This window comes from Eublepharis macularius, chromosome 6 (assembly GCF_028583425.1).
Source record: "Eublepharis macularius isolate TG4126 chromosome 6, MPM_Emac_v1.0, whole genome shotgun sequence".
Taxonomy (NCBI): Eukaryota; Metazoa; Chordata; class Lepidosauria; order Squamata; family Eublepharidae; genus Eublepharis; species Eublepharis macularius.
Genome location: NC_072795.1, coordinates 928,201 through 944,824, shown reverse-complemented (window position 1 = coordinate 944,824; position 16,624 = coordinate 928,201). Strand labels below are relative to the sequence as shown.

Below are 16,624 nucleotides of genomic sequence, written 5' to 3'. Positions count from 1 at the left end.
CAAGGCAGCGTATTTGACTGCCGAGCACGCCTAGCCCCAGCAGGCTGCCTGCGCATTCCCAGACGAAGGGCCAGCCAGGGGAGGCGGGGGCGGGGGCGGGGGCGGGCGAGGGCAGCCGCAGAGTCTGGTTGTGCCCTCTGGTGCCCTCTGGTGCCCGCTGGCCAGAAAATCTGTCGTTCCTTCATTCAAGGCTCCCCTGTCTCATGTTCCAGTGTAATGCACGAATTCATCGATACCTCATTAGAGTTTCTAAGCTCTCAAAATCTGACAAAGTGTTTGGCTTCAGATAAGGTCTGGAAACAGATTTCTCTTTTTGGAGAAACGCTTTTCCAGTACAAATAATTTGTAAATGGGCCCTTCCTGTTTAACTCTTCCCATCAGGGCACGCAGAGACTTTCTTTAGAGCTTAAATCCTTATTCCTTATTGAAATAAACTCTAGTCCTTTTAATTAAGCAAGATACTAAAATATAAATGCTTATGAAAATGAATCCAATAATTGAAAAACTTACGCATGCAATTAAAATTTTATGTATTTATGTCATTTATGGTCCACCTTTCTCACTGAGACGCAAGGCAGATTACACAGTGTGAGAGTAGCACAGTCAGTATCGAGGACATTTCCATAAACAAGGCCACAGAGTAGATAAACACAAGTTTACAAAGGCAGAACATTAGCAAGGGCCCAATAGAGAGTTGAAGAAATGCGGAAACAGAACAGAAGCAATTCTAGGGCTGACATTAGACCACATGAAGCACAGGTAGCTCATAGGGGCACATATTTAAAGTAAATGGGTAGTACGTAAGGCAAGTAAATCTTTTAACATTTCTCAGTTAAAACTATGAATTATTGAGTTCTACTATGAAATGCATTGGAATTTCCATAGACACACATTTCTCGCCCAAATCTTCTGCATGGGATTAATTTCTTTTCTTCGTGATATGTGCTATCTGCAAAGACATTTCTAAGATCTTTTACAGATGACAATAACATAAAAATGTGATTGATTTCATGGAGTCTTCAGATTTTAACATCATGTGATACCTTGTTAAAGCTAAAGATGATGTTATTGTGTAACTGTCCTTACAACTCTTTAGAAGATGTTAAATAACTGATGGAAGTGTGATAAACAGATTACACCTGGTTCTTCTTAATAATTAAAAAAAATCATTAATCTGTCCTTTTCCAACTACTTTCAATTGGTTATCAAAAGATGAAGGAACATTTGTGTCTCAAACAACTTTGCTAACAAACCCCATTAGAGGTTATATCTCTACAACACCAAGTCTGTATTTAAAAATGTAACCCATACATGATAGACAAACCTGCAGTAAAACTCATTCCCTAAAATACCCACAAACAGTTCCTAAAGCAATGCCTGACAGAAAGTCATCTCAGCTAAAACAAACACCTGGGAGTCAAATGCCAAACGAAACACACTTTGGTTGTTGGGGGTTTTCCGGGCTGTATTGCCGTGGTCTTGGCATTGTAGTTCCTGACGTTTCCCTGAGATCTCTCAGGGACTGAGAGATCTCTGTCTTTTGGTGCTACACCTCTGAAGATGCCAGCCACAGCTGCTGGCGAAACGTCAGGAACTACAATGCCAAGACCACGGCCATACAGCCCGGAAAACCCCCAACAACCATCGTTCTCCGGCCGTGAAAGCCTTCGACAACACATCGAAATACACTTTGTTCATGCTCTGCAGGAACATGAAAAGGAGATACCTTTCCAGAAATCCTCTGGGAGATGATTGTGGAGGGAAGGGCCCCCCCCTGAAAAGGCCCCGATTCTGGCCCTCATTGAATCACCAGTTGAGCCTGTTGACTTTTCCTGGCCCTGGTTGCCACAGGAGCTCAACGTGTTTGTGTGTGGCTTGGATCTTAGAAGAAAGTTCAGAAACAGGATATTAGCCGGCATTCCGTCACTGCTGAGTTTTTGTGCACTAACTGCTGGTGTTTTGAGGGCATCACTGTTAATGTCACTGCTGAGTTTTTGTGCATGAATTGCTTTGGTTTCTGTGCATTGCTGTTCATGTCCTTGTTCATTGTTCTCTGTTGTTTGTGCATTACAGTCATTGTCTCTGTATAATAATCTGCTTTCATGTATATGTGTAGCAATTAATTATTACTCCATAAACATTTAAAATCTCTGGTGCTCAGCACATCTTTTCCTCTTCTCCATTCAGAGGTTTCTCCTTCTCTCTCTTTTTTTTGGGGGGGGGGAATTCTTGACAGGCCCTTGTTTCTTTTCCTTACTTCTATGTCATGAAAAAATACAGTGCCAGTCTAAGCGCCCTCCCTTGGCATGAAGGAAACTGGCTGCAGGTGTGCTTGGGAAGGGATCCCAAAAGGCGCCCCGGTAGGGCCTGCGGCTCAGCGTGGACAAGGCCCAGTTTCCATCCTCAGCACCTCCCGCTAAAATGGGGGTCACAGTATGGAAGCACAGGGAAGCCACCCTATCCTGAACCAGACCTCCCAGCCATGAAGGTCAGCACCATCTTCTCAGACAGGCAGCATCTCCCCAGGGCCTCAGATGGAGGCCTTTCACATCACCGACTCCCTGATCGATTTATTTATTTATTTTATTTTATATTTCAATTTATATACCGCCCATCCTCAGGGGCTCTGGGTGGTGAACAAGTTAAAATCAATAAAAACAAGAAAACAACAATACTAAAATCAACAAACAAAACAATAATGAAATAAATTAACCACTTGCAATGGTGGGGAGAACCCCCCACCCCAAAGGTGGGAGGCCGACATGGCACCGCCCCCTTCAACCACCGAACGCCTGGCGGAACAGCTCTGTCTTACAGGCCCGGCGGAATGATAATATGTCCCGCTGGGCCCGGGTCTCCATTGACAGAGCGTTCCACCAGGCTGGGGCCAGGACTGAAAAAGCCCTGGCCCTGGTTGAAGCGAGGCGGGCTTCCTTAGGGCCGGGGACCACAAGTAAATATTTATTCGCTGATCGGAGCGGTCTCTGGGGAACGTATAGGGAGAGGGGGTCCCGAAGATATGCCGGTCCCAACCTGCTCAGGGCTTTAAAGGTAAGAACCAATACCTTGAACCTGATTCGGAATTCAACCGGAAGCCAGTGCAGCTGGTGCAGGACAGGTGTGATGTGTGACTGGTAGGATATACCAGTCCGGACCCGTGCTGCCGCATTCTGGACCAGTTGTAGTTTCCGGATCAGGCCCAGGGGTAGCCCAGCGTAGAGTGAGTTACAGTAATCTAGCCTGGAGGTGACCGTTGCATGGGTCACTGTAGCCAGGTCCTGGGGCGTCAGGTAGGGGGCAAGTTGCCTGATCTGACGGAGATGGGAAAATACAGACTTGGCAACCGCCGTGACCTGGGCCTCCATCGACAGGGAGGCATCCAGGAGCACACCCAGACTCTTCACCACTGGCAAAGTTGCCAGTGGTGTCCCATCCAGGGCAGGGAGCTGGATCCCACCATCTGGCAGCCCCCATCCCAGCTGCAGGACCTCCGTCTTCACCGGGTTCAGTTTCAGCCTGCTCTGTTTCAACCATGCCGTCACAGCCTCCAAAGCTCTGGCCAGATTGTCCGGGGCCATGTCTGGCCGGTCGTCCATCAACAGAAAAAGCTTGGTGTCATCGACGTATTGATGACAACCCAGCCCAAACCTCCACACCAACTGGGTGAGGGGGCGCATGTAGATGTTAAATAACATCGGGGAGAGTATCGCCCCTTGGGGAACCCCGCACACCAAAGGGTGACGGGGCGATAGATCTCCCCTGAGCGCTACCCGGTGAGGCAGCTGGCCAACAAATCATAGTCGACCGTGTCAAACGCAGCTGTGAGATCGAGTAACACAAGCAGCGCCGACCCGCCTCGATCCAGATTTAACTGGAGGGGCTGGCTGGGATCGAACCCTTCTGCACGCAGGGCAGCGGCTCTGCCTCTAAGCCACAGCCCCTCCCCTTGGCGCCTGCTGACACCTTTCCTGGCAGCCGTCAACTGCTTTCAGAAAGTGGGCAGGGCCAGGGGGAGCTCTTGCCCAGTGGGGCGTCTGATTGGCCATGCAGATTTTTTAAAAGGTGCTTCCGCATCTGCTGCCACCACAGCAAAAGGACCTTCACTGCACGACTGAAGGTGCAGGCAAGAAAATATTTTTAAACCACCTGTTCATTTTTGACAGGCACCCTGTAAGCAGAGCTTCTGCCTGAGATGTTGAAGAGTTACTGTTAGGGCTATGCAGCATCTCACTCCCTGATATTTTGTGGTTGGCCCCCCTTCTTGTGTTTGTGCCAATATCTGGTGGCGCCCACCACCCTGGGTCAGCGTCCCAAAGTTGCCCCCAAGCTCAAATAGGTTGGGGCCCCTGAGCAAAAGGAGACGGGGCATTGAGGGCCCCTTTTCTGTACCCAAGAGCCACAGCCCGAGGAGGCAATGCCAGCCCAGGGGGACCAAGCTAAGACACCTGTGAAGAGCAGAAGGAAGCTTCCTCGGTCTGCCTGGCCCAGCAGTCAGTACTCAGTCACGAATCTCTTGGCAGGAGGTACACCCAACCATGTATTTAGTTCATTGTGGAAATAGCAGGTAAAGTAAACACTATTTGAGGATCTTTGCAACCTTCTTATCATTTATTAAGACATATTTATAACATCTTTAACATTAACTAACTTAAAAGAACATAAAAGTACCAATAGTTAATTCTCTATAGATAATCATAAAGAAAAATTTCCCATGAGCTCAAGATACAGCTTAATTGGGCACATATGATTGGCCAGTTTACAAACTTCCAACACTTTACAAAACACACGTCCACTACAATTGTCTGTTTTGCTAAGCCAAGCTTACTACTTTAATTAATAACAATGAATTAAAAAGGTGATGGGTACCAATTTCACACACTCATAATTATCTGTTGGCCACCAGCCAAGACATCGCTTAAGTGAATGGCTTCTTCATTGGCTATTCCTCAAACACTTCTCGCACCTGGGCCAACACGCAAGTCAATATTTCTCCTCTTCTGATATGAACCAGACTGTCTTTGTTCACCTTCAAGGCTATGCAAAATATTCACTGTTCAGCATGTCCAAGTATGTACCAAGCCCAGCCCCACCCCGCTTCTGGCCAGTGGAACGGCCTCCTGTGATTCTGGCCATCAAAACGACCATCTATGCCCCAGTACGGTCGCGAATGTTTGCACTGCAGCATGCTTCCCATGCTCCAGAAAGCAGTTTTAAGTCTTTCCCTCATTCCACTCTGTGAATTCAAATACGGTTGCAAAGTGTCACCTGAACTCTTACAAAGGGTTGTCTGGATCCAGCCAGTTTTTCTGGCTTCTTCAAGTCTCCAATAACATTGTTTAAAAAGAGACATATAGAAAAAAACAAAAGCCTCTTGACCCGTCAGATGAGATCTGGTGAATCGAAAATGAAACATAAGGCAGGGGGGCTAGCCGGCAGAGTTCCCTTTGAAAGGCCCTTCGGGCATACCCAGAGCATCCATCCCATAATGTTCACAGCAGGCAGATGTGCAGCCATCAAAGCAGGCAATTTTTTCCCATCCGAAAGGGAAAGTGATGGGAAGACATAGCCTGTCAACGTTACACACAGAGGAGAACCAACGGGGAGGTCAGCTGCAGCCCCACACATGGGGTGGGTTTAAGAATACTCTGCTCTTGATTGGGGGGCGGGGGCAGTCCTTTCGCATTTGCAGCACGGGGGGGGTGCTTGATCTAGATTTGGGGTGGAGCCTGTCACCGTGAAGTTTCTCATTCTTCCACCAGGAGGCGCTGTTGGACCACTGAAACCTTGGGGAGCGGATAGGAAGCGCCCTCGGTGGCGCTGGAGCACCTCCCTGCCCTTTCCCCGGCATTTCTCACAGTTCTGTTAGGAACCTGTTAGTTTCCAGCCGTTGTGGAGTATTAACAGCACCAACAGGCAGTCCTGCGTGGCCTTTCACCCTGGCTGGGAATCTGGCCCCGCCTGCCTGCCCCCCCCCCCTCGTGTCCATGCGGGTTTTCCAGCATCCTGGGCCTCTGCCGATCTTTGCAAAAGTTTCTTCCCGGTGAGGGCCGCTTCCTAGCTGGCTGTTTGGCCAGGGCCCCCCACCCCCAGCTCAGAAGTCACCCCTCACTGAGAGCCCGGGGGCAGACATCACATTTTTTGCCCGATGGCCCTCTGGCGCCCTCCTTGCTGGCTTCACTGGATCCAGCTGGGCTTTGCTCGTCTCTCCCGAGTCGCTGGTCAGTGTGCCTTCTCTGGGGCTGCCAGCTTTTTGACTGGCCCCTGCCGCTGCGCCTTCTGCAGCCGCTTGACCTGCAGACACCAGCAGCAGAGATGCCGATGGCTGCTCCAGGGAAACACGCTCCTCCGACTTCTGCAGATGACGTTGCTGATGAAGACACCGGAGCAGGGTTAGGGTGCTTTTCCTGGTCAGCTGGCAACACTGCTAGAAAAGGTCGGGCGCGCACACGGTGCAGGTCACAGCGCACATCTGGTTCTAATGAACATTTTTATCTGCTTTTATCTCACATCCTATCTTATCTTATACTTGTGCTATGAGTCTTTTCCCGGAACCTTTTCCTGGAAATAATTTCACAGCTCTCCAAGGACCCCTTCTGGCCTTCTCAGCCGCCCCCAGCCTCCTTCAACAGGGGGGCTGTCAGTGGCCCTCCTGGGGTCTGCTCCTGCGTCTTTCTCAGGGACCCGTTCTGCCCATATAATAGATGAGGGAAGGTGCCGGTCTCCCAGCTGTCCAAAACTTCCCTTTGGGAGGGGCATGGGAGCGAGCCAGTTGGCAACAGGCTGGATCCCTGACCAATCTGGCCCGGAGGAAAATCCCGAGGCACCACCAGACACAACGAACGAGAGTAAGCCCAGGAGGCGAGAGCTCCTGCCCCTTTCTTGGCGACGACGCAGGAGAGGGAGTTTTGGGAGGCCCACCCCCTCCAACGGTCAGCAACAATTACTGGAAATGCCCTGCTGGCCGTTGGCCAGGGGGCTGGCCCTCGGGAACTTTGTTCTGCCTCCAAAGACTGCCCTGCACCTGTCATCAGAGCAGCACGCGGAAGCGCGGGAGGCCCACAGTCCACCGCCCTGCAGTGCTTTCGCCCGTCCAGTTCCCGGGTGTGAATTCCTCACCATATCTGAGGTGCCTGTGCGGAGCGTGTCAGAGCCAAGCAGTATGGCAGGCTGCAAAGCCACACACACCCAAGCCTGTTATACAAGCCCAGCAGTCTCAGAGGGGACGGAAGCCGGACAAGAAAAACCTCCAGTTACCCATACGGGATCATTTGCCACACTGCCGGGAAGAAACAAGGTGGACTACTTCTACTATCACAATGGGTGGGGGTGGGGGGTGGGGGGTATCAAACCCAGGGCAGCACTACCACCTTCATCAGAGACAGTGAGGTGTAGTGGTTAGTGTCAGACTAGGATCTAGGACACCCAGGCTCAAATCCCCACTCTACCGTGGAAGTTCACGGGGTGACCTTGGGCCAGTCACACACTCTCAGCCTAACCTACCTTACAAGGCTGTTGTGAGGACAACATGGAAGATGGGAGAATATTGCAAGTTATGCTGGGTCACCAGTAGGGAGAATGGGGGACTCACCCCCCCTTCCAGGATAGTCAAACAGGATCCCTCCCAGTGGGGGAAAGATTAAAAGAAGAGGGTTAGCCAGGACCCCCCCACCCCCTCCCTGCTGGCTGCCACACCCAGAAGGGGAGGCCAGTGAGTGGGCCTCAGGCTCAGCAGCCCCTGCTGCTCCCACCTCCTCCTCCGCCGCCCTGCCAGCTCTCTCTTTGCCCTGCATCTCCCCCAGAGAGACCCCCACTGGGCCTGGCCCCCCACCCCCTGCCCCTGAGAGAGAAGAGGGGTGCGGGTGGGCAGATGGTGGCACCAACTGCTGCTCTTTGGCCCTGTTGCCATTGCCCCCCCCCCGGGAGCAGGCACTCAATGACAGCAAGATGGCCACTGCAGAGCCTCTGAGGGCTGCCCTGAGTGACCATCCCAACTGCCGTACCTCTTGGGGGGCTTTCTCCCGCTGCCCAAGCACCATCAAAGCTTCTCTTTCTTGTGCTTGATGCTCATCAGCTTTACGGGCACAGGTGGCTGATCTCGAGGGTGCAGGACTTTGTACAACACAAACACCAACCTTGCCAGGACAAATGTGCAACACATTTCCACCAACAGCATGGAGAGATACATCACGAGAAAGAGGGGGCAATACTGGTAGCTGGAAGACAGGGAGAAGCCCCAGGCCTGGATCTGGGCCATGAAGGAAGGGGCCCTGGGGCCAGAGTCTGGGGGCCACACCCTTGGTGGCCTGGTAGAGGCAGGAGTGGTGCGAGGGGAGGAATGGCGGGTGGCAGGCTGAGGAGGTGTTGTGAGCACTACACCAGCCACAGAAGTCTGAGCCTGAGTCGCACCAGAGGGGAATGGTGTGGGTGCCCTGGAGGGTACAACTCCTTGTTCAGTTGTGGATTCTGCCACTGAGGATGCAGAAGTGCACGCATCAGGGGGGCTGGCATGGTGCCAACACATCCACATGCTCGTGGCTGCAGACGCCACCTTGGGGGAGAGTTTCTCTGCCTCTGTGATTGCCAACGTGGGCGTGGTGCCAGGTGTCTCGGTGGAGGCTGTGGTCGTCACAGGTGACGTGGCCAGTGACGGAGGGATGCAGGTGGTTCTATCCAGAGTTACTGTGGCTGTCTTGGGAGAAGTGATGACCTGGGGGGTTGTGACTGACCCAGTGCCAGGGGTAGCGATGCTCGTGGGTGCAGACGCCACCTTGGGGGAGAGTTTCTCTGCCTCGGTGATCGCCAACGTGGGCGTGGTGCTGGGTGTCTCAGTGGTGGCTGTGGTCGCCACAGGTGACGTGGCCAGTGACGGAGGGACGCAGGTGGTTCTATCCAGAGTTACTGTGGCTGTCCTGGCAGAAGTGTTGACCTGGGGGGTTGTGGCTGACCCCGTGCCAGGGGGTAGCGATGCTCGCGGGTGCAGATGCCACCTTGAGGGAGAGTTTCTCTGCCTTGGTGATCGTCAACATGGGCGTGGTGCCGGGTGTATCGGTGGTGACTGTGGTCGGCACAGGTGATGTGGCCAGTGACGGAGGGACGCAGGTGGTTCTATCCAGAGTTACTGTGGCTGTCCTGGCAGAAGTGTTGACCTGGGGGGTTGTGGCTGACCCCGTGCCAGGGGTAGCAATGCTCGCGGGTGCAGATGCCACCTTGAGGAAGAGTTTCTCTGCCTCGGTGATCGCCAACATGGGCGTGGTGCCGGGTGTATCGGTGGTGGCTGTGGTCGGCACAGGTGATGTGGCCGGTGACGGAGGGGCGCAGGTGGTTCTATCCAGAGTTACTGTGGCTGTCCTGGCAGAAGTGTTGACCTGGGGGGTTGTGGCTGACCCAGTGCCAGGGGTAGCGATGCTCGCGGGTGCAGATGCCACCTTGAGGGAGAGTTTCTCTGCCTCGGTGATCGCCAACATGGGCGTGGTGCCAGGTGTATCGGTGGTGGCTGTGGTCGGCACAGGTGATGTGGCCGGTGACAGAGGGGCGCAGGTGGTTCTATCCAGAGTTACTGTGGCTGTCCTGGCAGAAGTGTTGACCTGGGGGGTTGTGGCTGACCCAGTGCCAGGGGTAGCGATGCTCGCGGGTGCAGATGCCACCTTGAGGGAGAGTTTCTCTGCCTCGGTGATCGCCAACATGGGCGTGGTGCCGGGTGTATCGGTGGTGGCTGTGGTCGGCACAGGTGATGTGGCCGGTGACAGAGGGGCGCAGGTGGTTCTATCCAGAGTTACTGTGGCTGTCCTGGCAGAAGTGATGACCTGGGGGGTTGTGGCTGACCCAGTGCCAGGGGTAGCGATGAGTCATGCCTCCGTGGGAGTGCCAGGGAGGGTCACCAGAGCGGTCGTAGGCGTGATTTCCGAGGCTGTGCTGTGGCCTTCACTGGGGCTGGTGGTTTGGGGGGTGGGGGGGGATCCAAGGGTTGACTTGATGGGCGTTGTGAACTGTGGCGTTGTGGTGGGCATCTCCGTGGTGGCCATGGTTTTGGAGGCTGCAGCTGGAGACTCGGCTGTTGTGGCAGGGACTCCCGTAGTTGCCGGGATTTCGGAGGCTGAGGGAATTGCTGTGGCTAGAGGGGACGTGGTGGGTGAAACGGACGCGGTGGTGAGGCAGATGAGCTGGTCGGCATTAAGTCCTCTGACCTCCTGCCCAGTCAAATCCTCAGGGCTTCTGCACGTGACCTTGTTGGCCTCTCGGACTCTTGCAGGACTCTTTCTCATCCAGCTGTGGAGATAGAGAAGATGACAGTCGCACCGCCAAGGATTCCCGCCGAGGTCCACTGAGGTCAGCTTTCCCCAGCCATCGAACAGACCCACAGGGACGCTCTCTAGGTGGTTATTGGCGATCCTGAGGGTCTTTAGTTCTGGGAGAGAGGAGTTCAGCAGGCTGTCCAGAGCAGAGAGGTTGTTCATCTCTAAATGGAGCTGCTCGAGTTTGTCAAGCCCCAGAAGGGCACCTGCCGGCAAACTCACCAGCTGGTTTCTGGACAAGATGAGTTTGGTGACAGCAGTGAGATTGGCAAAGACACCCGCAGGCAGAGTCTGCAAGCTGTTCCTGCTGAGATCCAGCTCCTTGAGCAGAGGCATCGGGCCAAACAACTTGCCGGGGAGCCTTTCCAGCTCGTTGGAAGCCAATTTCAGCTGCTTAATTTTCTTCAGTCCAAAGAACGCCTCTTCTGGCAGGACTTGGATCCGATTGTTGTCCAGAAAAAGCTTCTCCAGTTTGGGAAGATGCTTCAGCAGGTTCGGGGGCAGAGTTTGGATCTTGTTGAGGTGCAGGCTGAGCTCCACCAGGCCTTGCTGGTTCTCGAGAATCCTCTCTGGGAGGTCGGAAATCTCGTTCTCGTAGAGCCGGAGAGTTTTCAGCCGAGTCAGTTGCTTGAAGACATCCTTTGGCAGGCTCGCAATCTTATTTTTGGCCAAGTGTAAGAAGGTGAGTTTGGGCAGTCCATCGAAGATGCCTTCAGGGAGAGAAGGGATTTCATTGATGTGCAGATAAATCTCCTTCAGGCTTTCAAGACCGTCAAAAAGCCCTTCCCCAAGCCCTGTGAAGTGATTGTCCCGCAGGCTCAGTCGCTGCAAAGCAGACAGATTTCGGAAGACACCCCCAGGAAGGCGATTTAACTGTGCGCCAGACATTTCCAGTTCTTCCAGTTTCCCTAAGTTATCAAACGCTCCCACCTCAATAGTCTGGATTCTGTTCCCAATAAAGAGAAGCTTCACCAGGTTGGGCATGTCCCTGAAGGCTCCCTCTTTGATTTCACGAAGGCTGGTTTTGATAAAGACCATTTCAGAAATGATGGGGCTGACCGACTTTGGAATCTCTGTAACATCTCTGGCTTCTGTGTAGACATCCTGGTTCTTCTTGGGGCAGGCGTATTCCTGGTCACTGGGGCAGGATGTCGGACTCTCGCCAGTTCCCAAGAGGAGGAGGAGGAGGAGAGCAAGGCCTGTGGCTTTCATGCTGGAAGAAGAGAGCAGCGCCAAATGCCATGAACCACAACAGTGCCGTCCGGACTGGCATCAGGCACACTTTTCTTGGGGGCCATTCCTGAGCTGAACTGATCTTTAATTTTCAGATCTTGTTTGGGGGAGGAGTGCTTTAACTGCAGATATTTTTCTTTGCAGCCAAAATGACAAATCATTACTTTTCATTAATGACCACTGTAGCATAGTGGTTAAGCAGCTGGGCTGTGAATCAGCACTCTGCTGGTTCAACTCCCACTCCTGCCATAAGCTCTGCAGGTGGCCTTGGGCAAGCCGCTCCTCGCAGCCCCAGCTCCCCAGCTGTATTGTGGGGATAATAACAACACTGACCATGTTCACTGCTCTGAGTGGGGCACTAATCTGTCTAGAAGAGCGGTATATAAGCACAGCAATTATTATAGATGGCCTTTTGGCAAGCCGCTCCTCTCAGCCCCAGCTCCCCAGCTGTATTGTGGGGATAATAACAACACTGACCATGTTCACTGCTCTGAGTGGGGCACTAATCTGTCTAGAAGAGCAGTATATAAGCACAGCAATTATTATAGATGGCCTTGGGCAAGCCGCTCCTCGCAGCCCCAGCTCCCCAGCTGTATTGTGGGGATAATAACAACACTGACCATGTTCACTGCTCTGAGTGGGGCACTAATCTGTCTAGAAGAGCGGTATATAAGCACAGCAATTATTATAGATGGCCTTTTGGCAAGCCGCTCCTCGCAGCCCCAGCTCCCCAGCTGTATTGTGGGGATAATAACAACACTGACCATGTTCACTGCTCTGAGTGGGGCACTAATCTGTCTAGAAGAGCAGTATATAAGCACAGCAATTATTATAGATGGCCTTTTGGCAAGCCGCTCCTCGCAGCCCCAGCTCCCCAGCTGTATTGTGGGGATAATAACAACACTGACCTTGTTCACTGCTCTGAGTGGGGCACTAATCTGTCCAGAAGGGCGGTATATAAGCGCAGTTATTGTTACAGAGAGCTGCTTTAGCATAGTGGTTGGGTTGCAAATCAGCACTCTGCTGGTTCGACACCTATTCTTGCCAGACGCTCAGCAGGTGGTCTTTGGCCAGCCCCTCCTCCCAGCCCAGCTCCCCAGCTGCATTACGAGGATAATAACAACACAGGTGTTGATCACCGCTCTGAGTGGGCACTGATTTGTCCAATAGGTAGTATATAAGTGGAGTGGAGTTTATTATTTTTCATTGCAATTTTGTAATTATGGAATCACAATAATGAAAAAATAGAAGACAAAAGTAATGACCTTTGGCTGCAAACAAAAGAACCCCCAAACGTCCCCACCTCCCCCAGGGAACAAAAGCAGCATTTTGGGGTTAATTCAGGACCACCTTGGCTCCCCCAGCAAACAGGAAAAAACCCAGATCGGAACCAAGCAGCTGGACAATTGGCAGGCCAGTCACCCCCCCCCTTGCACAATTGCCTCCTAAGTGTGAGAGCTGCCACCAATGAGGTCTGCCTCAAAGGAGCCACACTGGGGACCTCTCTGTGGCTGAGCAAAGAGATCTTGTGGCTTCCAGGAAGGCCGGAGGCTGGGAGCCCTGGGGAAGTGCGGGCCTTGCGTTGGGGGTGGGGGAGGGAGGGGTGATTCCTATTGTGACCCCAACAGGCGGGGAGGGGGGAGGGGGAAAGGCTTCCTCCTGAGCCATTTCCTGATCGGAAGACAAGACTAACGCCAGTATCAGCGCCTGGCAACGGCAGCGATCAGGTTCCCCAGCAGCGGTGCCAGGTGCCAAGCTGACTGCCCACCGGCCCTGCTTCCAGCCTCTGCTCAGAACTCTTGTCCAGTCCAGACAGAGGGGGGCATCGTCTCCTTCATGCCAAGGGCACTGCTGGTGCCTGACAATTCAGCTCTAGGGGCTGCTTCTCAAGCCCACCCAGCCCTCCGTGCTCGGCTGGACTCACCTGTCTGTGCCCTTGCAAGTCCACAGCACTGGGGCCGCTCTCGCTGCTGCAGGAGCGCTACGGGGCTTATCTGGAGGAGGCACTCCACCCCCTGGGAGGGCGGGATGCCAATCTGTTGTGAGCAGCTGCAGTTTGTGCGTGTTTCAAACTGTGAAACCAGGAGGCCTGAATAGCGAGTTAACCTTAAGTTGCTTTCTTTAGAAAAGCTTGGTGTCTGCGGATTAACTTATATACAACTTACATACGACACTCGGGGTAGATCCGTTTGTCCGTATGTAAGGTGCCTTTTGGGTGAGTTGTGTCCCTTTAAGAAATCTAAGAAAATCACGGAGAGTGAATTGACAGGGGTTAAAAGTACTTGCAACCAATAGGCGTGGCGCGCAAGAGAATGCTTAGCCGCCATGCTCCGGGTTCTGCACATCGGGGAAATATATCAGCATTTCAGGTGTGTAATGATTTTATTTTTGTAAGATGAGCACTGTATGGAGTGTGATAATGGTTACTGTGTTTGGTATGATTTGACCTTATATTATAGCGGAGAAATACGCCCCTGAGGAAGTGAAGGGACGAAATCTGAGCGTCTGAGCCGGCCCCAGATAGGGCGTGGGACTCTTCTTTGATCTGCTTGACGTTCAACCGTGTTTGAGAATTCTAAAAGAAGGTATCAGCTTTGGGAACGTAGAAGACACGGTGCTGTTGGCAACATCCAAAGAAGGATTTTCCCTGGACTTTTTGTTGCTCCCGGTTGGGTCATGTGTGTAACTTACTGTCTGAGTAGACTTATGTCTAAACATTTATGTATTTAAGTGAGTTTAGAAATTATCACATGCATGTAGCACTTGGCACTTTGAAAATATTTGTGATACTTTGTTTATTCGTGTATTTATTCGCTCCTGTGAGTTTGACTCCGTTTTTTGTCGGTCCTATTACGGGAGTGGCCATTGATATTTTTCTGTAATCTGTTGTGAGCAGCTGCAGCTCTTGTGTGTGCCCCACGCCGTCTTCCCAGAGAGACAGCATGCGCTGGCCCGAGGCCAGAACTTGGTTTCAGCCCAGCACCCAAGAGGGATTCTGTTCTGGGAGTCACTGGCTGCGTGGCACACTCTGCTTGGGTGCTGAAGCCTGAGGCCCTGTCACGGCAATGCCCTGAGTGCCCCGGGTTTCTGGGGCTGCCGGGCACTCTGGCCGTTCCCTTTCTGAGTCATCTTTTTGGCAACCTCAGTCAAGCCACCAGGACTTGTTGGCCCCGCCAAGCCACTCATAAAAATATCCGAAGCAGCAGTCCCTCTCATCCAGCCCCCCGTCTCACACGGGGGCCAACCAGCTGCTCTGGAGGGCCAACCACAGGGTATGGAGGCCGAGGCCTTCCCCCGCAGTTGCCTCCTGGCCCTGGGAGTCAGAGGTTGACTGCCTCTGAATGTGGGGGTTCCCCTTAATCGCCAGGGCTAGGAGCTGCTGGTGGACCCCTCCTCCACGAATCCATCTACTCCCCTTCCAAGGTGTGCCCCTGGCAGCAAATTCCACGCCCCGATCACTTGGGTGAAGATGCGTTTCCTTTAGTCCACTTGGCCCCCGACCTTCCAGCCAATGCCCGGCCTGGGAGAGGAGGGATGTACCCCATGATGCCTTGCGATGTAGGTAGAACCCCTCAGCGAGGTGCCGTGAGCAAGCCTTGGGAGTGGCTGGGGGAGGGGGCAAGGCTGTGCTTCCTGAGCCGGGCTCTGCCCCCGCAGCTCAGCACTGGATCAACTTCCTTCTTGAGGTCCCCAGGGCTGGAACAGAGCCACAGGGGGAGACTGTGTGCTTGTGTATGCCAGGGCGGGGTGGGGGTGTTTTCTGCTTTACAGGACGAGAACTTCCGCTGCAATCCTTGTCCCCTCTGCCCCCCCCACCAGCTCCTAGGCACAGCGGGGCTCTCTGCAGAGTACGCAGCCCCCCACCACCACCGCAGGCCCTGTTCCTCTATGTCCAGGGCCCCACCACTGGGCTCCTGGCAGGCTCCCCCCGCCCCCCCATGTCTCCACGGCCCAAACATCTGTGAAAGGCAAACGAAACCCACCCCCCCACCCCCCCAGGCCCAGGCCCAGCTGGGGTCCTGTGGGAAGGGAAGGAGGAGGGCGCCCCTTCAGCCTCCCCTCAGCGTCACAAACTCAGGCTGGAGCCGGCACTCAAAGGGAGGGCGGGTTAAGCCTTCCATTTGGCCCATCGCAACTGGGCCGGAGCCTCTGGGGACGTGACTCGGTGAGAAGCACCCGGCCTTCCCTTGAGAATTCGTCCAACGCCCTGCTGCCCTCCGGGAGGGTGAGGCCGTGGCTGGCCGGCCGGCTTCCTTTCCCAGTCAGAGTCCCTCTCAAGGTGAGACCCACCCACCCCCGCCCCCGTGTGGCGCAGCGGTCAGAGTGCTGGACCGGGATCTGGGAGGCCCAGTTTGAATCCCCGCTCGGCCGTGGAAGCCTGCTGGGTGATCTTGGCCACAGCCCAACCAACCTCACAAGGCTGCTGAGAGGACAGAATGGAGAAGGGGAGAATGTGGGGAGCTCCTTTGGGTCACCCCTGGAGAGGAAAGAGGGGGGAGAGGAAAGTAAATGTATACATTAAATTTTGTGAGGGAGGCAAGAAAAGCTGGCTTTGGGAAGGGCAGTTGGGAGGGGAGGCGAGGGAGGGAACCTGTGGACTGAGCAAACTCAGCCCAGTCAGCGAGCAAAGCTGACCTTTTATGCCACGACACTCGAAGAACTTCCAAGGAGCCCTGCTGTGCAGGTCCCTGTAGGCCAGCCTCCTGTTTCGTGCAGCGGCCACCAGTTGCCCTGGAGGGGCAACCCACAGGGCAGAGAGGCCGACGCCACCCCCAGAGCCAGGAATCAGGGGAGGGAGGCCAGGTCTCCCCCTTTGGCAGGACACCGCCCGGGGTGGAGGTCGCCCGCTGGCTCTCAGTGGGTCCAGTGGCGCAGCAACGTCATTTCTGGCGACTACCCAGAAGTGGCATCCTAACAATGAAGCGACGCTCTCGGATTTGGGCAAAACTCCACGCCAGCCTGGAGCCCTCCCCCCCCCGACTCCTGTGTCCTCCCCCACCCCCGGCAGTCAGCCATCAGTTGGCAACCAGGATCCTCTGTTTCCTGCCGCTCAGTGTGGAGGTTCCCTTTACTCACTGTGGCTAACAGCCAGCGAAGGA

General features: G+C 53.8%; 1 protein-coding gene across 1 annotated transcript in view; it reads right to left on the bottom strand.

The window, feature by feature from the left end:
• Positions 1 to 4,285: 4,285 nt before the first annotated feature.
• The window catches only part of LOC129331942 (uncharacterized), a 36,154-nt gene continuing 23,815 nt past the window's right edge, over positions 4,286 to 16,624 (bottom strand). Inside the window, exons 6-9 of the mRNA XM_054982631.1 lie at positions 16,161 to 16,256; positions 13,691 to 13,764; positions 13,450 to 13,574; positions 4,286 to 11,505 (exon numbers count right to left, since the gene is read on the bottom strand). Coding sequence (XP_054838606.1) covers positions 9,846 to 11,505; positions 13,450 to 13,574; positions 13,691 to 13,764; positions 16,161 to 16,256 — 1,955 coding nt within the window. The 3' untranslated portion in view covers positions 4,286 to 9,845. The remainder of the gene's footprint in view (positions 11,506 to 13,449; positions 13,575 to 13,690; positions 13,765 to 16,160; positions 16,257 to 16,624) is intronic.